The sequence below is a fragment of the Lampetra planeri genome, chromosome 24 (genome assembly GCF_965212315.1).
Source record: "Lampetra planeri chromosome 24, kcLamPlan1.2.h2, whole genome shotgun sequence".
Taxonomy (NCBI): domain Eukaryota; kingdom Metazoa; phylum Chordata; class Hyperoartia; order Petromyzontiformes; family Petromyzontidae; genus Lampetra; species Lampetra planeri.
This window is the reverse complement of record NC_136130.1, coordinates 9,836,124-9,860,498: the sequence shown is the minus strand read 5'-3', so window position 1 is coordinate 9,860,498 and position 24,375 is coordinate 9,836,124. Positions and strand designations below refer to the sequence as shown.

The 24,375-nt window shown below is 54.1% G+C and overlaps 1 protein-coding gene across 2 annotated transcripts; it reads right to left on the bottom strand.

Annotated features, from left to right (window-relative positions):
• Window positions 1-397: 397 nt before the first annotated feature.
• Window positions 398-24,328, bottom strand: LOC144726748 (translation initiation factor eIF2B subunit gamma-like). 2 transcript variants are annotated; one of them, XM_078605615.1, is made up of 12 exons: window positions 24,054-24,328; window positions 22,249-22,541; window positions 21,634-21,785; window positions 19,680-19,839; window positions 18,267-18,375; window positions 17,585-17,698; window positions 6,867-6,994; window positions 6,470-6,636; window positions 4,295-4,378; window positions 3,178-3,326; window positions 2,611-2,714; window positions 398-2,315 (listed from the first exon to the last, which is right to left on the bottom strand). In XM_078605615.1, exons 2-12 carry the CDS (start codon window positions 22,421-22,423, stop codon window positions 2,263-2,265), a joined length of 1,395 nt encoding a protein of 464 aa, XP_078461741.1. In that variant the 5' UTR covers window positions 22,424-22,541; window positions 24,054-24,328; the 3' UTR covers window positions 398-2,262. The 2 variants fall into 2 exon arrangements, with proteins under 2 accessions (XP_078461741.1, XP_078461740.1); XM_078605614.1 differs by having other exon boundaries at window positions 22,249-22,515; window positions 24,054-24,327.
• Between the last annotated feature and the right edge of the window lie 47 nt (window positions 24,329-24,375).

Here is a 24,375-nt window from a genome sequence, read left to right as displayed (position 1 = left end):
CAGGTGGACGGGTTGGTAGCGCACCGCGCCGACTTTAAATTACCGCTCCACAGACGGGTGAGGGCCCGGTTCAAATATTGAATGGGGATCAAACTCGCGCAGCGCTCTTACCTATACACCTTCACATACCCATCAATAAACACTCTCACAGACATACACACAGACACGCAGCCACAAATACAACCACCACGACCACCCGGCACGACGTGGCATAGACGTCGGCATGCTGCTTGTACCAGACTAGGTGCACTTTGAGGCCCATGCCAAGTGTCGTGGGGGTCTCGCTGGCAGGAAGACTCCCAGCTGCCCACCCACCCACCCACGGACACTGACAAACGCACGCACGCACGCACACCCGCCCGCTCCCACGCACTCTCACTGGCTCGCACACGTCGACTTTTACAGCCGGGACTTTATTATTAACGGGCAATGCCTGTGATGGCGCTCCCGTGCAGCACACAGAGCGGTGGCCGAGAGCCCAGGCCGAGAGCCCAGGCCGAGAGCCCAGGCCGAGAGCCCAGGCCACCGGCCGGTTGTCCAAACTCGACGGCCAAGCGGCCATAACTTCAGTCCGACGTTCGACTTTATTTTTGTTTTAAATTAACTAGCAACGCACGCGTTCTTTTGGTCGCGGCCGTCCGTCTCTTACTCGCTACCTTCGTCATGTCCAGTCAGCCAGCAAAGCTTTTTGTAATGTAGTGAAAAATTGTCCTCCAATGTGATCCCAATTCTGCTGTCATTGTCATGCACCGAGAAGAATATATTCGAGACTCTCGCACAGCAGTGCGACCCGAGGTTATGGAACGGCCCGCGGAAGCGGACTTCATAAAGCTACCGCCGAGTGAACTCTGGTCTGCACAGTAGAGGGCAGCACTACCTCACCCGCTCTGCATTCGGGAACGTTCTTCGTGACACCGGTGTATTCATTCCCAGAGCTGGAACGTGGGGAAATGTAGTTCAGAACCAAATTTAATGCGATTTAATGTTTTTTATGCAGTCATTGGTTAACGAGCCGCGAGGCCATCAACCCGCTACACTTGATGAGCGGTTTAATCACATTGGGCAGTTGAAATCGAGATTGAAACTCGGATCTCAGCAGTGTCGGCTCAGCGCTCTGACCTCCGAGCCACCCGTTCACCACGTGACTTTTGACTTCATGCAACCAAAAAAAAACACCCAAAAGGCTATCTCGTAGCTCCTACGCACGAGGGCTGCGTGTCAGTGGCTGTACGATGAGGGTCAGAAGCTTCGCTAATGAGAAAGAAAGACTTTAATACCACCGCTGACGGCACTCGGGTTAACGTCACCACAGCGAAGTTATCGCGTCGGCCGTGGGAGTGATGGTCATGCCAGCAGAGCGCTCCGGGCTGCGAGGTCTCTTTGTACGATTCATGAAGATGCCATGCCGGACGGCTCAGGGACACAACAGCGTAGGAATCGCGCACGTGACGATTCAGCACCTCTCGCAATTCCGTGAACCATCCGTTACGATTCGCGGTCACAAGATTCCCACATTGATCATTATTGTTTGGCCAGCGTGGCGAACACAGTGGCCTCCAGTGACTTGTGGGAATCACGTGAACCAATTTACAATACACGCGAATGAAATGCGATTCTCACAGCGCGACTGCATAGTACGGCGAGTGCAGGGTTCGATCTTAATCGACGGATCCAGTGCATCGCCGCACACCTTCAAAGGACGTGTCAACAAGACAACGAGATTTATGTATTTTGAGTGGCATCTCGTCCTTTGAAAATAAAAAGTAGCCTCAGGGAAAATCGAAAGGAGCTTTAATATCTTATTTTATACACGCACGTGAAACCACCCGTGTCCGAATCGCTCGGACAGCGCCCGATGTCGTCCGATCTCGGTTGCCAGGCCGCATTGGACCCGGACGGCACTTGGATGAGCAATGGCCGGTCATAAAACGGGCGATAAAGGACGTGAGGGTTGTGGGCAGCAGATGGATGTGGAGAAAAATTCATCGCTGTATTGTAGCTCTACGCTCCCCCGTCTTCACCAACCCGCACTGACCAGCGTGGCGAAATACGGTTAAAAAAAAATAACAACCTCCATGAACCGCACGCCGTGGGGGCCTCCATCCAGCGGTGGATTCACACGAGCAGCAGCTGTTGAGGTGCATCATGGATCCAGGCAACGGTGCGGTCGGCGCATGCGATAATGAGAGCGGAACGGTGGCCGATGTTAACCGCCAGAGGGATGGCCCCACGCGGGAGAGCGACCCGGCGACACGACCTCCCTCAGATCTCCATCATCTGCTCGCTGTTCACGATCACCTCGTTCGTCCGCTTGGCTGCGGTAGTGGGGGGGGGGGTTGGTGAGGCAGTGAGAGAGGGATGGGATGGGGGGGCGGAAGAGGCAAGGCGAGCAAAGTTAACGAGCCACCGACAGCTGGTGGAAGAACCCGGCGCGTATTATTGGCTGTCCGACAAAACCGGTGCAAGCACGTGGCGTGAAAGATTACAGCTCACAGGACGCATTCCTTTGTACGGTCGCACGCTTACAACATGCCAGGCGCCCACGACAACGTGCGAAACGCCTCGAGACGCGGTCGCAAACAAAACACGCGCGCACATGACGGCACTGACCACGCGCTTCCACCAGGACCTGGCTTCCCACGAGGCAGTCTTTGAGCTCGGCCCCCTTCTCGATGACGGCGCCCTCGCACACCACGCAGCCCGTCAGGGTGCACCTGCGTGGGGGGAGGGGGCGGGGGGGGAGGGGGTCACAAATCAAGTGAGGATGAGGCAGGGACATCTGGGATATCCAAATAGCTCAGCAATCGATTGCTCTCCCGATCACCTGTTCGATTACTCGACTAAGATGGTAACGCACGTGCCACTGGACGGGAGGTGCCGGGCGTAGGCCTGGGCGATGGAATCGCCGTCATTAGCTGCACCGTGGCTCGAAGCGGTTTCCCGCCTTTGGGGAAAGGTCGCCGATTACGATTTAAACTCGACCGATCGGTCCGCTCGTCCCAGCGCGAGTCTGCTCAGCGACACGAGATGAGGATCCACGAATCCACCCTCCCTGTGATACGATCAATCGTCGTAGTCCAGGGTCGCCACCCAGCTCCGGAGCACCGTTGCCGCCCCCCCCACCCCCCCCTCACCCCCCCCTCGGGGGTGCCGCCCTGCCTGCGAGCGCCGCCTCACCCCTCCTGGACGGTGACGCGGTGCATCAGGATGGAGTTGGCGATCTTGCAGCGCTCGCCGATGGTGCACACCTCGCCCACCACGCTGCGCTTCACCGACGTCCGCTCGGCCAGCGTCGTCTCATGCCCGATCATACTCTCGGAGCCGACCTGGACACGCAGCCACCGCACGGCGTCACGCCGCCAAAGACAAAGATTCTCCGTGTAGCCTTAACGGACCGTCGGCAGGCCACGTAACTCGCCCGCCGCCGTCGAGAGGTTCGAGTCTTGTTCACCATCCGACGGGTGCCCCGTGATTAAAGGCGGAGGGGGGCCACCGCGCGGCAAGGCGGTCAGGCTCACGACCTCGCGGAAGCGGCTCGCGCGTGCGTCGGCGGGAGGGCGCGCAAGCCGCTCCGTCGGGTGGCGCGGCCCGGCCCGGCGAGGCGAGCGCCGCCCTCCGAGAGGTTAAAAACACGGGGCAATCGGCGCAGCTGTGAACAAATTGAAGATGCACCCCACCCCGCCGCGCCCGCCGCGCCCGCCCGCCCGCCCGCCTCGTACTCGCTCGAGGAACATCTGGTACGGCTTAAGACACTGGAGGCGAACGCTCGGGGAGGGGCGGACGGGTACGAGGGAGGGAGACAATGGCCCCAGGGTGAAGGGCGGCACTGCCGCGAACGGCGGTGGTGGCATGCGGGGGAAGAGTGGCACGCAGCAGCGACAGAGGCAGGGCTTGCACACTTGTTTTTTTTTTTAAACAATCAAAATAGAATAGTTCACTTATTTAAGCAGGATAGCCACACCGAGTCGTGGGACTCTTTTCAGGAGGGTCCTGCATTGGGTGTTCCATTTTGTTTTCAAACAATTCGAGAGAGTTCTTATACAAATGGGTGGAAATCGGAGCACCCAGCGAAAACAGACGCGCGCGAGGGGGCGACACTCTATCCCCGTGCAGATGGAAACAGATGGCGAGTGGTCCACTTGGTGTACTTCCATCTCCTGGAGAGCCAGGGTTACGTGACACCTTGACGCCCACGGGATCCACAAACCCTCGCTGCTTCCACAGTGCTGGATTACAGGCGTGCGCCACCACCGCACACACACGCACGCACACGCACGCACGCAGAGATGGGTACCTGAGATTTATCTCCGAGAGTGGCACATGGACTGATCATGGGCTCGTCTGCGCCCAGGATGAGTGATGGTAGAACTTTGGGGACCTGGCAGATATCCAGGCACATGAAAGAACATGCCAAGAGATAGGTGAACAGACCACCACACAAACACACCACGATACCACCACACAAATACACGAACACACAAACACCAATACCACCACACACACCAAATACAAAGATCCCCCATATAGCCTTAACAGACCGTTGGGGCAAGTGCTGTTAGCGAGCACCTATGAACCACACAAACACACCACTACACAGGGGGTGTCCGGGACGTTCAGATTGGGTTCGAACCTGGACCCCAGCCACTCGTGATTCAACAGAGTCCTTAAGCGTTTGTGAGCTGACCGACTGTACCCAAGGAGTGCGCAAAAAATACCATCAAATGAATTTAGGTTTTTAAATTTAATTTGTGCAAAAAATTCGAGCTCTTAGCACGCAGCACCAATGTCACCGTAGCCTGAGCAGGAAAGTGCCCCCCCCAGCCCCCCCATTGTCGAAGGGTGACAAAAGAGACCGTGAGAAAGGTGTTTCAGAAGTTCTGTGAAAATCTTTTGCGCAGCTGCTGTCGGGTTCATTGTCCCATGACATGACGCAGAGTGTGCACCAGAAATAAAGTTGGGAAAACACAAAAAAATACTACACAAACACACAACCGTAGAATTCAATACATGACCACACCACCGTACACCCACAATGGCACTTCTTGATTTCAGAGAGACAAGAAGACGCAGCCCGGCCCAGACCAGCAACGACGCCTGCAACTCGTGCGCCTTCTCCAATCATCGGCTCCTTTTGCCGTCTCCCAAGCATGCCCCCTCGCCGCATTTCTTTTGCACATTTTTGAGCCGCCGGTTCCAAATTTCTTCGTCAATCGCCTTGTTTTGCGACCCATGAGATACTGCACCGGTTGCAAACTTTCTTCTTCCGGTACATCGGGACGTCGCAATGTTTTCGCGAAAATGAAAAGGTTTTACACGTATCGCCCGGCGCTGCAATGAAGAGTCTCTCCCCCCGCCCCCCCCCTCCCCCCCCGTTAATGGGGTGGCAGCCAGGAGGAGTTTCGCTGCTTCATCTCCAGGAGTTGAGAAGGATCCAGGTTTGTGGCGCCGGACGATAAACATCGCGGCGGAGAGAAGCACAGGGTCTGCCGAGTCCCACATCCCAACGCCAACGTCAACAGCGGCGGTCTCGGGGCCCTGGCGTGGATCGCCGCCACCACCACCGCGCTGTTTGAAAAGTCCTCGCCGCCATCAGTTTGAGGGTCGTGTAATCTTAAACCGCATTTTTGACGTTGTTATTATTACTTTAATTCCTTTTTTTTTTCATGACCCGACAGCAGTTGATACATCACTTTTTACCAACACCCACCGCCAACCACCATCACCACCAAAAATGCTCTGGGGGATGGCCGTGTGTATGTATATGTTTATATATATATAGAAAGTGACTCTGCGTAAACGTTTAAATGGGTCACACACAGGTGACCGTGTGGCGCTGGGGACACGGAGCACTGACCCAGCAGTGCTAATATCCTGGGTTGGAATCTGGATCTCAGCCACTCATGATTACAACTGGGTTCTCAAGCCGTAGCGAGTTGTTGGTTTCAGCCAGCACACCAATGACTGTACACAACAACAACAAAAAAACAAACCCATCACATTACATTTGGATTTTCACTCAAATTTGGCTAAATTCCAGCGCTGAGCATTTTAAAAAATTATATCAGTTTGACCGCTACGCAAGGATAATTTCTCTGCGCAGCAGTGTGCGTTAAAAGGCAGGTTCTCTCGTGTGTGTTTGGATAAAAAAAGGTCACTTTAAAGGAATCTCATAAGTAGTTCTGCGATATCTACTTATGCACGTAATTATTTAACACACGGGGCTCCCATTCCCCCCCCCACCCCGTCTCCTCCTCAACCGTTACTTCGCAAGGTGACGACTTTCATCTAGCAGTACATAGACCATGGCTGATGATGATAACGTTGAGCAAAATGAAGAACTCTTCCTCGATTAACCACTTTGATCGTGGTTAAGAAGAGCTATCTGAAAAGCAGCCGTCACCACTGCTGCCCACGAACCCGGCTTCCGTGACCCCACCCCGTGTGACCCCGTGAACCCCGACCTCCCGACCTGCTTGTTGGCCTCAATGTAGGAGGCGAGGGAGTTGGCGCGCATGCACAGGGAGCCGGCCGGCGCCTCCAGCAGGTAGCAGCGCAGGCGGTCGCTGGTGCCGCGGAACGACGACTTGTCCCGCGCCAGCGCCTGCATCGGGTCCTCACCCATGTAGTCATGCACGTCTGCGGCGCGGGGGTGGCGGCACCGTCAATGACGTGGTGGCGGTGGTGCCAGGGAGGCCACAGCGGTAACAGCGGCAGAAAAGTAGTGACAGGAACACCAACGGCAACAACAGAAGCAAACGCAGTAACAGTAGCAAGGGCAGCAGCAGCACAATTAACAGCAGAATCAGCAGCGCAGGTAACAGCAGAATCAGCAGCGAGCCCGTCTAGGCGGCGGGGGGGGGTCGCACCTTTCTGGCCGCACACGGGCCGGTCGGCGCCGTCGTCGTCCTCCAGGCCGGCGGAGCGCCGCGGCGCGCGGGAGAACTGCTTGCGCACCAGGTACGGCACCAGCTCTTCCTTGATTGTCGATATCGAGCTGCGTGGACGGAGCCGCGGGGGGCGAGAGAGGGGGGGACACACGTGAGCGAGCGTGACGACGGTCGTCCGGCGTCGCCAAGCGCCGCACAGCTCGTGCCGGTGCATCGCCATCATCACCACCGTCATCATCGCCATCGTTAGCCATGCGTTATCCACTGCTGGATGAAGGCCGCTTCACACACCGAGTTGGCGGAGGAGGTCTGTTTGTTCGTACTTCACTGAGCTGGCGAGCGTGGGTTCGTGCAGCTCGCAAGATAGATAATATGTCTGAAAACAAACACACGCCAAACGGATAAATCTTACAGCGACATGTTTCGTGGAAACTGCAAAAAAGTGGGCGCTGTAATCTCTGCACTGCCCTTCACCAACTCCTCTCATCCAGGCCGGACGGTCACCACAAGGACACGGCCACGAGCAATACGTGTGTGGTAGTGGTGGCCATCGTTGGCTGTGGTCTAAATGAACAAAACACCCGACATTTGTTGAGTTCTGAGATCAGCAATCCGACAGATGCGAAATGTAAGGGAAACTCGATAGAGATGGTTGGGTTGTCACATGAAGCGCAGATGCAACATCGTTTCATATGCAGGAGGCATCGTGTTAAAAAAGACTTAGGGCCCAACCATGGCAAATGCGAATCGGTGAGCTGATTTCACAACCAAACTAATGAACCCGAGGAGGTCTTTCCTGTCAGGATTCATCAGGAACAAAAAACTTTATCCATGGACATTTTTCGAGATTCGATCATTTGGAACGGCGGCATCCACGCGAGGACCGCCCCGGACAGCGAGACACGCTCGCGTGACGCCAGGGCTCCTTACACCTCCGATTAGCACTGCTGGCTACGTACGGTGAGACAGAAGTTCAACATACATACGTATACAAACACGTCCGCCAAGGGGAACGCACGCAGCGCGCGGCAGCTGTACGGGCCACGTCGGGAGCCTGACATTTGGCCCCCGGGGGTCAACGTAGAATCAAAATAACGTGTTTGCGGGGGGGCGGCCGCCTGGATGACCCCGCGCCGTGGATCTTTCCCTAACGAGCCGCGGGGTCGGCAGCTGCGGGCAGCGTATTTTTGACGGCGCCGGTCGGAGGTTCGTGTCCAGTGTTTCCCGTGTGCCGATGCCCACCCCCCACGGCCGCTGGGGGGGGGGGGGGGCAGCTCGAGGGCACCTATATCGGGGTCGGTGGTCGAGGGGGGCGGGTTGGGTGGGGTTGGTGGGGGGAGATGAGCGAGGGAGCGAACGGACACGTCGGGGGACAGCTGGCGATGCCGTCAACGCTCGCTGTTCGCACGCCCCGCGCGCCGCGCGCCCTTGGCGGGGGAAACTATGCCAGGCATGTGCAGTGCTCAGCGAGGCTGTCGCCAGGCGAGAATGAAGCCATCACTCACGCGCGCGCACGCGCGCCCCATTTAGTGCGGGGGGGGGGGTCGAGAACACGAGCCGAACGCGGGAACGGGACTGACGGTCTGCGATCACGGGATACGTTTGCGACTGCGTTCGTCCGTGCCCACGTGGCGGTGGGTAGTAGGGGAGGCTGGCGTTATTAGTAGGGGAGGCAGGCGTTATTAGTAGGGGAGGCAGGCGTTATTAGTAGGGGAGGCAGGCGTTATTAGTAGGGGAGGCAGGCGTTATTAGTAGGGGAGGCGGGCGTTATTAGTAGGGGAGGCGGGCGTTATTAGTAGGGGAGGCAGGCGTTATTAGTAGGGGAGGCAGGCGTTATTAGTAGGGGAGGCAGGCGTTATTAGTAGGGGAGGCAGGCGTTATTAGTAGGGGAGGCGGGCGTTATTGGCGGATCCAAATATCCACGTTCATTCGGGGAATCTGCTCCTGTTACCCGTAGGATGATTCGCAGATACACACAGATAACCGGATGAATTTTGCTGCCACGTCAAGCTCACTCATCTAACCTGCGTAAAGGTATGGGTAATGCAATGAAGTTGGCATTTTTCAGAGAGGCCAGTTCCAGTCACACGTCTTTTCTGCGAGATTAAGTACAGATAATAGGAGGAATTTGTCGCCACCGACAAATAATCATCGATGTACTGATAACAGCACTTCTGAGAATCGTTATGGGGGTGCAGATATTGGACAACAGGAACAACGGCTGTTCGGGGCAATGTAAGAGGAGTCTCACTGTTATTATTATTATTTCAATTTTGTGCTGATTGTCTCTGCTGTAATATTGGGGGGGGGGGGGGGGGTGATTTACAGAAGATGAAGATGGGAGGAGCTGGCAGGGCCTGAGAGAGAGAGACAGACAGAGAGAGAAACAGAACAGAAAGGGCTCCAATTTGGCCGAGATAAAAAGAGCAGAAAGTGAAGGAAGAGCAAAGGTTTGACGAGCTTCTCCGGAAACACGGCGTGTCAGCCGCCACCGCCAAAGAACACACCGCTCGCTGGCGCACAGCACGGCACGCGCGTCACCAACGTCGTAATCCCAGCGTCCATGCGTCCGCCGAGGAGACGGTTGTGCCGAAATCAGATCATTGTTGTGTGCGGGCTCCTGGGTGGGGTTGTTACATCGTCACAGAAACGTTTTTTGAGATGATGATGATGGTGGTGGTGGTGGCTTGGGGAGGCCATAAACATGAAAATGTTTTCCAGCACGCAGTCGTTATTGCGCATTATTCTTGGAGGGGAACGGCGGCGATATTGCTAGTCACGAAAGTGCGTTTTCATTCAAAGCACCAGGAAATAAACCCAGATTTCTCATTGAGCGGCGAGACGACTTCTGACTGCAACACAGACAATTGCCGTCTTAAGACCGCAAGAAAGCCCAAAGGCTGGAATTACTGCACACACAAACACACGCGGCGTACAAGTTATTTACTTATAATATCAGTGCATTTTTCTGCATTTGCACATACAAATATTTCACAGATAAACAAACTTGAAAGGGTGGGGGGGGGGGGAACCGAGTTGTTTTTTTTTATCCAGTAATGGAGTTGTGAGCGCGAGAGTTTAAGTGTGACACACACCAGCTCGCCGCTCGCTCCATATTTTTCCAATCTCCCCACTCGCTCCTCCCTCGGGTGGGTGGCCGCCACCCACCGCGGAATTTTCTCTACAATTCTTACACAGCGGCCTCCAATTCCCATCCATAAATGACGCTTGCGGATCACGTTTGCCAGCACCGCGGAAGAAACCAATTCATTTCAAAGGATAACATATACGTATATAAAAAAAAAGAATAATAAGCGTTCGCAAGCGCTGGCGAGTGCGCTACGGCAGACAACCCTGACTGCTGCTGCCCTCCTGCTCTCCTCGTCACGACGAGGAGGCTCCGACACGTCGCCGATCGTCACGGTCGCGCGTGCGGTAACGGCGATGCCCCCACGGTGGTGACTACGATATGGCCGTGCGTGTGGCATGGATGCTCGTCAGAGGTCGCAACCGGGTACCCGATACCCATACCCTACCCGATAGCCGGCTACCCGTACCCGGCCGGGCACGGGTACCCGTTTGCGACCCTGGTACGGCCGGGTACGGGTACGGGTAGACCGTGAGTCACTGGTGAGTAACTGTTTGTCACTCATTTCCCAACGTCTTGTCTCTTCTCACAATTCAAGTTCCTAGAATCAACCCACTCGCGCCTGCAACATGGCTTCATCCCAGAGGTAGCAATCAGGTACCCGATACCCGTACCCTACCCGTACCGGCCGGGTATGGGTATGGTACGGGTACGGCCGGGTACGGGTACCCGTTTGCGACCCTGGTGCGGCCGGGTACGGGTAAGAAATCAAAACCCGTTTGCGACCTCTGATGCTCGTCCCCCCGCCGCCCGCACGTACGCGCTGGCGCATCTGTGCATTGTTGGCGGTGTCAACTTTGACCCCCTCTGAGAGGCACGAGAATCTGCGGCATGGTGACCACTGCCCAGCACCTGCTGCGTGCTGTGGCCCGGGCTGCACCGTGGCCCCGGGCGGCCGAGGCATGCTGCCAAGGAGCAGGTGGCGGTGGCGGTGGTAGTAATGGAAGCGGCGGGTCGAGCGGTGTCCTCGTGTGAAGGGACTACGGCGTCTGAAACCGCGATGCACCTACCGCCCACAAGCTCGACTGAATATTTATCGAGAAATTCCTCACCGAGCCTCAAGACTCTACTTTAAAGTGGTTCCGGCTACATGTGGATGTTTGATGACATCCATTCATGAGTGTTGGGCTTTACGTGGAAGAAAACCTGAGAAAACCTATGATGCACATGATGAGATAACATTTACAACTCAGCACAGACGGATTCAAGAATTCATTTTCTGTACTTGCACCTGCTGGCCGCCTCGCAGGCGAAGTTCACCACACTTCCCATCAAGGTACTAACCAGGCTCCTCCCTGCTTAGCACCCGAGAGCTGGTGGAATCAGGCACCATCAGGGTGATTTGGTAACCCGCTAAATCACCTGTGCTGGCACAAAGAGCACCAGGAGAAAAGCCACGTTGCGTGAGGGCATGACACTGAAAAGTGCGCAAGGACAGGTTCACAAAGTCGCTTCCTGAACAGCGGTAGCGGCCGTGGGCACCATGCCATCGACCACACAACAACCTCGTGCAGTGGGGTTGGTGGGTGGTTGATTGGTTGGGTGGGTCGGTGGGTGGGTATATCTGCAATTCACCGGCCCTCAGACAAAGCAACTGAATGGCCAAATCACTAAAAGTGGAATTCTTGCTCTTCATTGGCCACACAAAATCATCATCATTAGCTTGTAGCTACTTCACAGCCCAGCGTGGTTGGGTTTCTACGATTAATTTATTTGTTTCGCCTCTGCACGATTGACCGACCTTGCGTCCATAGAGCGCAACAGCGTGCATGCGCCCCCATGGCCGGATATGAAAAACGTTCTTTAGCAGGTGGCGTGAACATCGGTGGAGCGTCAAACTAAGCAAAACTGAACGCAGGTCAGCGCAGCCCTGACCTCTTTGCGGGAGATCTCCCTCAGTGTCGAGCAGGAGAGAAGAGGAAATGGGATATTCATCGGCTCTCTCAGGAGCCAGGACGCGCTCATGCGCTCGCACCACAAATACCCTCGCGAAAAGCACCGCACGATAAAACGCAAACAACGACTTCCATTTGCAAGGCGCTGAGTGGCGTAAGCAAGCGTCTCGAAGCGCCGCTAAGTAAAACCTGCACAGGAAGGGCAGGTGCAATGATTCACCCAGCTCCTCACAGCCAATCCTGTTCAGAATCACAATCCAGGGTCCTTTTGAAATTCAAGAATCCATTCCTTTTTTTCCAACACTCCGGTGAATGTAGCGGCCTCTAGTGGCTGGAGTAAGTCACGTGAACCCGCTGCGTGCGAATCGAAATACAGACTCTTACGCGTGCGCGATAACGTGTGCGTCGCAAGCTCGAGATGCTACACCCGATCGATGAAACGATGATTGAAATCGTCTTCCACAGCCCAAACTCGGCTCGAATGCGGCGTGCGTGAAGTATGTTGAGGCTTCTGCCAGCAACGGAAAAGCCTTCTTATTTGCGGTTACGTTTGGAGGTGAAACTTTACTAGCCGGCTCGTTTTACAACCGTGTCGCGCGACGCGAGCACGGACGTGCGGTTTGGCCTCAGCGTCGCCACGGGAGCTCCGGCTCGCCGCTGAGACACACCGCTGGTCGTGCCGCGTAATTCTCATTCCGCTTCTTTTGGTTTTACTACTCGAAGTGCAAGTCGGACGTCGAAAACCCTGGCCCGACGGCTGGCTACAAAACCACAGTGGCAAACGCTCACGGAATACGGACGTGGCGCTCACTGCGCGACACGCAGCCCGTTTACCTCCGGGCGTAACTTTTCCCGAGTGCCGCGGTTATGGGCCTAAGACCAGGGGGGGGGGGGGGGCGGCTTTCGCGTCGCTACCCCACGGGTTTCTCGTTATGAAAACGGCATGCGCGACGCATGGTCTCGCTCCGTATTTTCGTTGGCAGCGCCGCGTCTCACGCGAGCGCAGAAGGAAATGGAGAAACGAACGTGCGCATAGTTCAATTTCACGTGTGCCCACTCGCACACGAGCACGCGCGTACACACGTGAAATCGGGCGCGAGCTGACAAGCATGCGCGCGCACGCGAGCCGAAATGCGCACGTCTGTTCACGCTTACGAGCGCGTAAAAACTTTTAAAGGGACAGGCTCGCTAACGCGTGCGTGCGTGCGTGCAGGCTCGCTAGCGCGCGTCGGCACGGAGGCCCCCGCCGCGCCAGCACATCTGGCGGCGTCGCGAGCCAACCTGGCCCAAGCGTTCGCGTGTATGTGCGCGCGTGTGATCCAACGTGCGCGCGCACGCGCGGGTGTGCGTGTGTCCGTGCGTGCGTGGATCGCTGCTGGCGGTCTGGCTGTCCGCGTAGTTGGGGTTAGTTCAGAAAGCAGCAGCCCACCCACAGCCGCTCCAAACACTACACTAACCCAAGCCACCTCGATCCCTGCACCCCTCCCTACGCTCGCCCTCCCTCCCTCTCTCCTGCTCTCTCTTGCTCTTTCGCGCACTCTCCGCCCCCCCCTGCCCCCCCTCTCCCCCCATGCTCCCGCCGCCAGGGCCTGTCCTCCTCTCAGCCAGCCTCTCTAAATTCCCAAGCCTCGTAAAACTCACTCCTCGGCAGTCACGGGAAAGTGGCACGGCCTCTGCACCAGAGGCCGCATCCCTCACTCGAAAAGGCACCGCGAGCAACCACCAGCGCAAAAATCACGACCGCCGATGCGGCGCCTCGGGTTTTAATTTAGTGCTTGTTTTGTTACGTTTTGGGTTATGTTACGTTTTTGGTTCTGTTATGCTTTTGGGGAGTGGAACACATGTCGGCCTCTTCGTTTCCCCAACAACAAAAAAACTGAACCTGTAAGTTGTGCCGGAAGCTTGGCCGGGTTAGAAATAAGTCTGCAACAAACGGAGCTGCAAGCCCCTGGGCTAAACCCTCGGTTTGAGGACGGCGAGTGCTAGGCCAAAGGGAGGGCTGCAGAGGGAGCAGCCACACATCCCTTCAATACCAAGTGACCAGCTGCGAATGAAAAGAGGCCGATTTGTTAAAATTTTAAGAGAAGCGTGACGCGCGAGAGCGACACCGCACACTGCAGGCTTCGCCGCAGGATTTGGGGGGGGGGCGTGGGCGAGCGAGTGCCGTTATTTCTTCGTCACTCACGCGGCCGCGGAGACAACTCCGTTGACGCAGGTGAAATCACATCCCCGACTCCTGGCAGCTACAGACACGACGGGGCCCCCTCGCGGGGTTGTCCATCAGCTCGCAGGCAACGCAGCAACAATAAATTCATCACCACACTGCGCCCAAACCCGCCCTGAGAGCGAGCAGGGCTCTGCGAACCCACATCTGCTCTGTACCGTTGGGGCTGCTCCCACTGTGGCTTTTACCGCTGTGGCTAGTACTGCTGTCTCCTCGCACGACCGACCGATCCCTGTTTTTTTTCCTCCCAAGTCCGGGTCCACCCCTCGCTTTATGCGGCCCTGTGGTGCCTGCAGCCGGAAGGAACTACCGGTAACAGTACGGAGTGAGAGCCATGCAGGATCTCTTCACCCACCCCCAACTGCCCCCCCACCGGCCCCCGTCTCTGAGCCACTGGGGCCCGATTAATACTCTCTCTTTACCGTTACGCTTGGCGTTTAGTTAATCTCTCAGCCAAACGGAAGGGTGACCTCAGCAGGCCCCAAGCCTCCCTCAACGCCAGGTCAGACGCAAGTCACGCGATCAGCGCAAATATTGCAAATGCCCAACGCGGCCCTGCATCACCGTGCATCGCCATGCATCGCCAGGCATCGTGGCTCGCGAGCGCAACAGAAAAATACACGTGGAAAAAACAGGAAGGTCTAAGTGTTGGAATTGTATTCCGATTGTGTCACGGGACAAAGTGTCGACTCGCAAGTCTCGCAGAGCGGTGCATGACCCCGTGTGTCCGAGAGCTGCCCGCGGAAGAAGACATCAAACTTACTTTTAATATCCTTTAAAGACAACTACTGGACTCATGACGTCCCGTTCTCATCTTATTCACGCCGGGGGGGGGAGGGGGGGGGGACGGCGGGACATTTTTCACGGATGTCCAGCTAAAGGGAAATGTTTCTTGCACTACTGTCAAAACCGATATATTTGATTCTCCGAGCTGAGATGAATACAAATCAAGTAGAAGACAAAATTAATGGCGATGGCTGTCGTTGTGAAGCGATTTGTCACCTGACTGTGACCGGCAGAATCAGAATCTCTGTTTATAGTGGAGGAATCCGATGAGTTATAAAGCGAATTTTTCACAGATGCCCAGGAGGGGCAGGTCAGAAAGTTACTGCCAACTCGCTTCACTCGAGAACCTACGTTAATCACGGGCGGTTTATATCTGGATTCGAACTCGGGATCTCAGCGGTGCCAATTTAACTCTCTGATTTGCAATCGACCCATCCAAATGTGTTTGTTTGTGTGTGGTGGTGTGTTTGTGCGATGATCTGTACACTCATCTCTAGGGGGGTGCTCGCTCATGTACCCGAATCTTTCTCTCTCCCTTGTCAGGTCCCCTCAACAGTTCAACCGTCACTCACGCAGGGTGCGGAGGAGCCCACGCACAGCCCCGTGTGTGAGCCACTCTAGGAGAGAAATCTCAGGTGCCCCTTTGGCCTCTGATTCACTCCGTCAACTCGTGCATTGTGCATGATACAAAAAAATTGATTCAAATTCAAATCCTACGCAAGTCGCAGGAGTTGAGACACCCCTCCACCCATAACCCAAATCCACGGTATAAGCAGTGTGCCAGAAAGGTCAAAGCCAAGTCTTCTTTTTTCATTATTTTGATACTGGCAAAGATGTCCCATAGATACAGCAGCATGGAGGTTGCTGGGGAGGTCCTCCGTTCTCTTAGGTTTTTTCAGTAAAGTCACGTAGGTAAAAAATACAATAAAAATTAATAAAAGTAATAATAGAAATAAAATAATTATATTATTATACTTTTTTATATATATTTTTTTCTATTATTACTTTTATTATTTTTAATTTGATTTTTTTACCTACGTGACTTTACCAAAAAAACCTAAGAGTATGAAACCTTGCAGTCACGAAAGCTTCAAATCTAGAATTAGGTCCTCCATTGTTCATCAACATCTCCATTTACATTCCCGGGCCACCCATGTTGACGACTTGACCACTCCAAATCCTCACCTCTTCTCTCTTGCACATTCTCTTTCCTCTCTCCTCCCCTCGGCCCTCCACTCCTTCCCGTCACCTTCCTACCGAGTCGTGATCCCCTCGGTGGCCATCAATCGCGGTCACTCATTCCTCAATCCTTGGTAGCCCCTGTCATCCAAATCATTCTATTCGCTCACCGTTTATTTTTTACTTTGCCAAGCGTCTTGAGTGAAGGCTCAACCACCACACTACCGGTCACAACAGTTTTCTTCTCGCTTCTTGCCTTGCACGGGCTTGAAAATTCCCTTCCATCATCTCTTTTTCCCCGTCGTCACAGAAAATAACCCTGCTCAAGTCAAGAAACGCGTTAACTCCGTATCTGTTACAACTTCGCAAGTGCCCGTTTGTCGCTGGACGCTTGGCGTTTTTCTGGCTGGTGCTCAGAAACTGTAAATTGAAAACGGTGTACCTACTGCTGGGTGAAGGCTTCCCCACACCATCGCCGATCAAATAAAATAAACCGCTAAAAATGTTTTCTCAATCATCATCCGCTACTCTAATGTTGTACATTTAACTTCTTTCGCACCATACGTAGCCAACCTGTGATGATCGGAGGTACTGGCAGACTAAGGCACATTTGTTTGTGGGCCAGGTATTGAGTCGCCGTGCGGCACGGGCAACTTTCTACCCAAAGTTTGCTAGACGCGGTTTGAATTCAGTCAGATGTGGGACAACATTGTGTGTGTATACTGTGTGTTTACTGTGTATGTACTGTGTTTGTACTGTGTGTGTGTACTGTGTGTGTACTGTGTGTGTGTACTGTGTGTGTACTGTGTGTGTGTACTGTGTGTGTGTACTGTGTGTGTGTACTGTGTGTGTACTGTGTGTGTACTGTGTATATGTACTGTGTGTGTACTGTGTGTGTGTAATGTGTGTGTGTAATGTGTGTGTACTGTGTGTGTGTACTGTGTGTGTGTACTGTGTGTGTGTACTGTGTGTGTGTACTGTGTGTGTACTGTGTATGTGTAATGTGTGTGTCGTGTGTGTGTGTACTGTGTGTGTGTACTGTGTGTGTACTGTGTATGTGTAATGTGTGTGTACTGTGTGTGTGTACTGTGTGTGTGTACTGTGTGTGTGTACTGTGTGTGTGTACTGTGTGTACTGTGTATGTACTGTGTGTTTACTGTGTGCGCTACTCGGCAGGCAGCTGTCTCCCTATGCATTGTCACTTTGTTGCGCCCTTTTCTTGGAAGGCATCGACGACTACGACTACCGCTTGCGTACAGCGAGGGAAACCTGTAACTGAAGTGTGATGCGACTCGTCGCGTGTATGTACGTTCAACTTCTTTCGCGCCATACGTAACCAAGCGTGCCAATCGGAGGTGCGAAGCGCTCCGAGAGGCATCGGCGATTATTAATATCATTATTATCATCATCATCATCATCCTTCGCGGAGCAGGGCTGCGAGCATCCATCTCACTTGCGCGCTTACGAGCGAGTCGATGGGGGAACTGGCTTGTTGTCCTCCAGGAAGTCGAGCACCCACTTGCGCAAGCAGTACGTGTGGACGTCCTCCAGCTCCCACTTGATGTGGATTCGCGCAAAGCTGGGGGGGGGGGGGGTAGGCATGTGGGGGGGGGGGTAGGTATTTTGAAACATGCGTTGAGATCATATCAATTATTTGACTGCTAGAAATGTCCACGTGATAAGCCACTTCGTTAAGTTATCATTTGTGGCCAGGTTGCTTCTGAAGAAGAAGCGAATATCTAAGTGGGCTTTACCTGGTAAACTAAACACATATATATTTTTTTAAATCCTACCTTTCCTATACTTTGGACTCCTATTGTCTTTAGTATTGTTAGTTGTTGTAACTTTCAGACCCGCCCCTACTGGACATCTGTTTAAAAGAGCTTTATAACTCATCGGATTCCTCCTGCAGAAAATTAAGATTCTGATAATGATGGGAGAGGTGCACGACACAAGGGAGAAGTTTAGAGCAGGAACAGAGATGTAGGCGAGTGATCGCTGGGTGCGAGCGAGTGATATCCGAGGGAGAAACGGACAGAGAGGTGATTTGGGCGAGAGCTGTAACGGAGCGATGGACAGCGAGCGAGTGGTAAAGGTGGACAAACGAGCGAATGATCGCGAGTTGGGTACATAGAGGGGCGACTAACCGGCGCGCGACCGCTCTGGGGATGAGCAGCTCCTCCTCCAGGTCGGCCTCGTGGGAGACGAGCAACAGCCGCTCGCCCGACTCGTCCACGGCAATCAAGTCCCGCTGCTCTGAGAGGGTGGACACACGGGGGCATGGGGGGCCGGCGGGGCGGGGGGGGGGGTGGTGGACACAGTGAGAGACGGCGTGGTCAGAGCGATATGAGGAGAGACGTGGGTAGACGTGGGTCTGACGAGCCCGCGTGATGTGGGATGACAAAGGGAGACTCAAAGTAAATGTGGCCAAGCTCAGAAACAGAGGGACACACACAGAGAGAGATCGCGTGGGTCAGAGAGACACAGGGAGACATGGGTAGCCATGGTCTAGGTTAGAGACGCAGGGTGCCATGGCTCTGTGTTCGAGACACAAAGGGGAGATTCGGCCCTCGGTCAGAGAGACAAAGTGAAAAACAAGACGATGTAAACTAGGTGAAGGAGACGCAGGTAGACGTGGTCTGGCTCAGAGACACAGAGAGACATAGGGCGACACCACGTGACTCGGGGAGATGCACGGAGACACGGCCGGAGTCAGACATATACAGACTTGGCCTTGATTGGGGAGAGAGGGTGGATCTTGGATTATGTCAAGCACACGTGCTGTCATGTAGTTATAAAAGGGCAGCAAAAGAAGAATGCAGAAAAACCCTGACATAGACTGCAGCATACTTTCCCAAGTCGCCACAAATGTAGTGTTGCTCCAAAGTAAACATTTACTATAAACCCAGAGCCTGCAGTTGTGTTCCATGGCCTATGCCCCATACGCGAGGCTTCCGTGTCCTGTTTACATTGACGTATAAATTAATGCCGTTCCATGTAAGGCAATGTTTCCCCCTAATGTAAGCACGGGGGCTTGCAGCCAGGCACTCCGAGGCACCACCAAAGCTTCGCCACAAACAGGGACGAGCGGCGCTGGGTTTCGAGCGGCAGCAGACGAGAACCGCCGCCGCATTATCAAACGCGGGGTGCGCGCACGCGCTGCACCACGGTTTTACTCGGAGCCCAAGTGTGACTGCAAGCACCGAGGTGCTGCCCGCAACTCTGATTAGCACGGTTGGTTACATACGGTGCGATACGTACGTACGTACGTACAGAAACACCAGGCATAATCATGGTAAACAGAGACGGCCAGAGGAATCCGTCAGCCTCGGGGTCCCGACGCTGGTATACGGGGATGGGTGTAGCACAGCGCGATGTGCCGCAGTGCAGTGTGGTAATGTACGGCGTGACGCGGCATGGTTTGGCGCAATATGGGTCTTGCAGCCAGTGCCGTTTAAAACCATACGGTTGTAACGCACGTGGCAGGACAGAGCCACCCTCCTGCCGTGCGTGCACCATGCGGTCTCCCCCCCACCTCCCCCCCGCGCGCCCCCCCTCACCGGGCTTGCGTTTGCCCTTCTGTCCCGGCACGGGCTCGCCCGAGTCTTGAGCGCGGCGCGCCATCATCACCACGGCGGCGTCGCGCAGGCGGAAGAGATCGAAGAGTTGGTGCAGGGAGACGTCCGTGATTAGGTCGCAGCTCAAGACGATGACGTCCCTCTGCAGAGGCAGCGCAGAGCACGCCGTGTCTCGTCGTACCGCGTCTCACCACAATCCGCTGCGCCATGCAATTCCACAGGGCCGTGCGACACCATCGGTGTCAAGCCGAACAACACCGTTGACACTTGCTGTCCTTCCACCGCAACTCCGATTATCACAGTTGGCTACGTACGGTGCGGAAGAAGTTCAACGCACTTACATACAATGCGGTGGCACACCACAGTGACACGCTGTATCGCTGTCACAGCACACGCACAGTGCGTACGTGTGCACACAAAAACACGTGTGCAGCACGAGAACAAGAGGTCTAACTTGGCAGCGCAATTCATTCACGAGTCCCATGTAGTCCACACCACAGTGAGAACGTGTTGCAATGCTGCACACGCATCAAAGGGACTAGCGGCTCCTCTGAACGTTTTTTGCTCAGTGAGGTCAGTTCTTTATATAATCGAAATAAATAAACAGTCCTTCTGTCAATCCACTGATTGATCTCAATCATAGGGGTTGTCCGTCCATACTTTACTATGCTGGTCTGTGATAGTTGGTGAAGGTGGTGCCTCAAGAGCTGGTTCAGATATCACTTGCCAACTGATGTTAGCCGTGGCTGTAAATCGAACTTTGGTGGCCAGTTTCAGAATGCGATGCGCTCACCACTACCGTACCGCTCTGTATCAGGAACCATTTTAGGCTTAAGATGCAGCAGCAGTGATTTTTTTAAATGTCTGGTCATCACAGAGTGTCAGCACTACCGGATAACATTTCTTAACCTGTAGTAGAGTTCAGGTGAGAGTCAGTGGTATAGCTATTGAATAAGCAGGAAGTGCAACTTCAGAGGCCAGGTACTGGGCTATTAAATGGGATGGGAATTTGGACAGGGGGCCCAATTGACTTCCATACACCAGGGCCCTTGCAAACCTACCATGACATACGCCATGTGCGGAAGGATGTATCTCTAAAAAATACTAAAAAGTTAAATGCAAAGATGGAACGAGGGAGGCCACGAATTTCATCGCTTCAGACACAAAAGCAAACGAGCTCGGACTTTTGCGACCAGGTGGCCGGGAACGCGTACAAACTCACGAAGCTCGGCCTCGTCCCGGAGCAAACATCGCCGGGTTCCCACCGCGGACCGTGCCTGGACCGCGATGTGTGCGACTCGCTGCGAATAAACAGTTTACGCCAACGCCAGGCGGGCGGTCGTGCCGCGTGTAAACACGGCGTGGCCACCGGGAGCGCCATTTACATTCCCGGCCACGCTCGGATACAGAGGCTAATGTGCGCGCTGCGCCACCACCTCCACCCATGTCTACGAGACCCACGGTTTCATCGTCTAATCCACACACCGTCGTGTTCAACCGCCGTACTGCAGGTCACAACAACTCACTCACTCACCCACCCACTTCTTCATTCATTCTGACACTCACCCACTCACATCACTGCAGGTCACAACAACTCACTCACTCACCCACCCACTTCTTCATTCATTCAGACACTCACCCACTCACATCACTGCAGGTCACAACACCTCCCTTTCTGCTTCTTCCCTCGCATGGTGTCATTCGGTATTTTAAATAAAAGACTTACATAAGGACCCACAGACACACATCAGGATCTTTAGACCCATAAGACTCAGAGAAGACGCAGACTCGCCAACCGCTGCACCTCAATGAAATAAACAGGCTCACTGTGATTTAACAAAAATGTCCCACCACCGCTGATCGCCACCTCCAGCTGCCAGGGCATGCAAGCGGGCGGGCGGGCGAGCGGTGGTGACCTCCCCAGTGTGGCAGGCACCTTGATGCGGCTATGGATGAAACGCAGGGAGTCGGCTGTGCCCATGTCAGCCTCCTCAGGGATGCACACAATGTCGAGGCGGAGGCGCGTGTTCAGCGACGCCTGCCCCAGCAGCTGCGCTTTCACGTCCTTCGTCGTCACCACGATCACCTCTGCAACAGAGAGCGCACGCAAAAGTGTGTGCACGTCTGTGTGCGTGTGCATGCCCATGTGTGTACGCATGTGAGTGTGTGTGCTGCCCGTGCATGTGTGGGGAGCAGTGGTGCCGTGTTAGTATACTGCCCTTCAAGTCCGGCAACCCAAGTTCGGTTCCTGTCCACAGCTAAAATCACTGTTGAGTGATTGATGTCTGCACTGCTCTTGGGCAGCCCCTTCATTAACCCTCACCGACAAGTGTGGCGAAGTTTGGTCAAACAGCCCCAATGACTGATATGCAATGTACAGCCCTTAACAATTCATCCAACAATGAATTGTTAAGGGCTGTACATTGCATTACGTACACTGATACTGCACAGTACAAACACAGCCCAGACACTGTGTATACGAATGCAGGAATATTCGTGCACAGATCCCAAGTAGCCACGCACGTGAACAACACAACCAGGGGAAGAGTACCTTCGAAGCCAGTCCTCTCAAGCAGGTTGAGTGGATACCAGATCATCGGCTTGTTGCCGATGGGCAGCAGCGGCTTGGGAACGCTGGTGGTGAGGTCCGTCATGCGTGAGCCTTGACCCGCGGCCATCACCACCGCCTGGAACTCCATGACGGACAACGGCGCGTCCACACGCATGCGTGGTCGTCCCCGCCGCACCACTCACTGGCACGGGCCGCACTGCGCCCACGGGCGATGGATGGATGAAGATTCTGCGGCCGTGTGTGCACCTACAAAGCCACGCACACGTGCACCACTGTTGTGAAAAGTGGTGTAAGCGAACATCTACTCAATCCGGCATAGCCACCACCATTGTCCCTCCAGTGCTAACTTTTTGAAAACGTACTGTATCAGGTCCAGTAATGATTTCAGGCTGAGTCGACCTAGGGAAGGCACAGGACTGGTTCAGATATTCGCCACCGTTAGCCCGGGTTGGGAATGAAACTCAAGTGGCCACACAACATTGTGGTGGATTGTGTTTTGTCTCGGTGGGAGTTTGTAAATACATTAGCTATGCCCATCTGTCTGTCTGCAATGTAGGCCACTAGCGTCTCCAGAGTTGACGAGAACCCATCACAAAAACATCAGCCATGGTCGATCCACTGCTGGATGAATGCCTTCCCAAGCCGTTGCCATCCCTTACGCCTCTTCGTCGTTGTTCCTGGCCACGGCTCATCCTCATCCCTTCTAGGAACGTATCCTGCCCAAGCCCACTTCCTTTTGTGAACAGTAAATATGGTATGATTAAACTGCGTATTTTCTATAATTTTTGTTCGTATGTATGTCCTGTATGTTGAGCTTCTTTCGCACCGTACGTAGCCAACCGTGCTGATCGCAGGTGCGGGGGAAGGACAACAAACTAAACACAAAAAGCAGTTTTAAAGAAATTAATTTTCAATCTGGATTTAAAATTTCATAGCTCCAGTGGCTCTTAATGTCATTCCAGACGCGCATCTCTCCGAGCTTCTGTGGATATTTTTCAGTGTTTCATTCCATCGTCTTCGTGAGTGTCCACATACCTGCTCCGTATGTCATAGGCGGTAAAAACGTATCGAATTAAACTTAATTACTTCCTCTTTTGGAACGCATGTTAGCGTGGCTCCCAAGCTGTGGAACGCCTTGCCACCTGACATCAGGCAATCGGAGTGGGTAGATATGTTTAAGTCTGCTTAGAAACCCAATCTCTTTAAAGTCGCCTTGCCCCTTTAGTTTGGTCGGTTGCCCCCGATTCTGTTTTTGTTCAATGCGTTCCATGCAGTGCGCAATGGGGGTCCTAGGATATAATGCCATATTATACATTTTTATTATGTTGTGAAAAATTGATTCCAAGAGTGTACATGATTTGTATTCCTTGTGACCCTCCCTTGAACTGGATTGAGCAGTCACCTCAATGGTGATTGGCCGGCAATGTTTTTGAATGCAAAGTGTCAATCCAGTTCTTCTACTTAATAAACACAAGTGAATAACGACCGGATTGAGGCACCGATTGGGGTGCAGTGGTGGCGCGTTGGTTTACGCGCTGTGCGCGATGAACCCAGCAACCTAAGTTCAACTCCGGGCCAATGCTATAAACATCAGCGGCGGGTGACATTTAAACCGGTACAGGGCCTCCGACTTCACGAACCAGCAACAGGCCAGCGTGGTGACAAACCCGCACGACCCACACGGCGACGGGTGACCTTCATCCAGTAGTGGATTGACATAGAATGTGTGTGTGTGTGCGATACAGTGTTTTGTGTTAATGGTGGCATGACACTGCAGGCCATACCGGTTGAACAAGGCGGCCCAGTCTAGGCTCTGGGTCTCAGCGGATTTTCCTCACCACTGAGCAGAGTTCTTGAGCACGTGAGAAGACGCACGCGCGACACGCGTGTACAAAGAACGCACGCGCGCCCCCCACACACAAACAGGTGATCCCGCACACACAAGCGAGTACACACACACGCGCGCACGTGTACTCACAACCACGTGTCTCTCACATACACACAGCAACTGCTTTACGGCACACTTTACGACGTCTACGATGACAGCTTCACGACAGCGACCGACCGACGTTTTCGGTACGATAATTTTACGACAGCCGTACGACT